General features: G+C 30.4%; 1 protein-coding gene across 2 annotated transcripts in view; it reads left to right on the top strand.

Annotated features, from left to right (window-relative positions):
* LOC107739114 (decaprenyl-diphosphate synthase subunit 1-like) overlaps positions 1 to 1,505 on the top strand; it is a 10,584-nt gene that overhangs the window by 4,031 nt on the left and 5,048 nt on the right. For both annotated transcript variants that reach the window (XM_016551118.1, XM_016551119.1), the window contains exons 6-8: positions 664 to 775; positions 867 to 976; positions 1,062 to 1,142. In XM_016551118.1, coding sequence (XP_016406604.1) covers positions 664 to 775; positions 867 to 976; positions 1,062 to 1,142 — 303 coding nt within the window. The remainder of the gene's footprint in view (positions 1 to 663; positions 776 to 866; positions 977 to 1,061; positions 1,143 to 1,505) is intronic.

The following is a 1,505-nucleotide window of genomic DNA, read 5'->3' on the forward strand; positions in this document are numbered from 1 at the left end:
CCCAATACATGCACACACACACACATATATATATATATATATATATATCCTTAAGTCAAGATACATTGCATAATTACAATGTAATTAAGCAAAAGATACATGCTAATTAAACATATGAAGTATAGTTTTCTGAGGAATTCTGAGGAACATTAAGTGAGTAATGTATATTTTATATATACGTATATATTTGTTATATATATATATATATAGATAGATAGATAGATAGATAAATGTGAAGAGTTTATTTGCAAAAACAGGTAACTCTTTTTTTTTTTTTTCAAAAATCATGTTTTTTATTGTTATCATGTTTTTACTGTGTTTTATTGTTAGTTAGCTGTATTTTTTTTTTGGAGCAGAAGCATTCAAAACATATGCTTTTTTTGTAAAACGAATTATAGTAATGTTGCAAGTAGTATTTTTAAACTTGAAACATTGCTAATATAATACATTTACATTTAGAGACTATATCGACGCACTGTGTTCCTTTCAATTTATTCCCAATTTTGTGTACTTGGTCTTATAAAGGTCTTTTTAAAATTTGCTTTCATAAAACCTTCAGAAACCCTGTTGATGTTCAGTGTGAAATCTGATGAATTGTTGTTAGTGATTTGAAAATAAGCAACAATATTATTATTATTTTATTTTTTTATCTGGAACTGTTAGGCTATCCTGGCTGGAGATTTCATTCTGTCAGCGGCATCCATGGCATTAGCACGTATTGGGAACACTACAGTAGTGTCTGTGCTGTCACAAGTCATAGAAGACCTTGTGCGAGGTAAGTCAGTCTGGATTTGATTTATGATGCATGTTTTATAAAGTGGAACTTTTTTATTTTTTAATATATATTTTTCGTTGCTAAATTCCAGGTGAATTCATGCAGCTGGGGTCTAAAGAGAATGAAAACGAGAGATTCAAGCACTACCTTGAGAAAACCTTTAAGAAGACCGCAAGTCTCATTGCGAACAGTTGTAAAGCAGTATGTACGTTCTGTCTTAATAATAAGATGAAGTTCAGAGCTGAAAAAGAAGTTCAACACCAGTGTTTTTTCATTTGAATTGTAGGTGTCAATTTTGGTGAATTCTGATCCTGAGGTGCATGAGATCGCCTATCAATATGGACGAAATGTTGGCATTGCATTCCAGGTAATTTTCTGACGTATGTGTGAATAATTTCTCTTGGATTTTATATGTATTTTGGCCCTATCATTTGCATGTGTGTGTGTGTATTATTCTATTATTTAAATATCATCACTATTACTTTATTTTTGTAATTCATATTTATGAAGCACATATGAACGTTGCCTGTGTACATTGCCAATTTATTTATGAACTTTCTTTACTGAACAATACAAAGAAATAGCTTTTTTTAAATTAAAAAAAGGCGATTAAACAGTCGGCAATAAAATAATAAATTATAAGCTGTTACTAGGGCTGTGTATCACCAGCAAAGTCACGATACGATACATATCACGATACAGATGCCACAATACGATACATATCACGATA

Source organism: Sinocyclocheilus rhinocerous, unplaced genomic scaffold (assembly GCF_001515625.1).
Source record: "Sinocyclocheilus rhinocerous isolate Xijiao unplaced genomic scaffold, SAMN03320098_v1.1 scaffold914, whole genome shotgun sequence".
NCBI classification, from domain to species: domain Eukaryota; kingdom Metazoa; phylum Chordata; class Actinopteri; order Cypriniformes; family Cyprinidae; genus Sinocyclocheilus; species Sinocyclocheilus rhinocerous.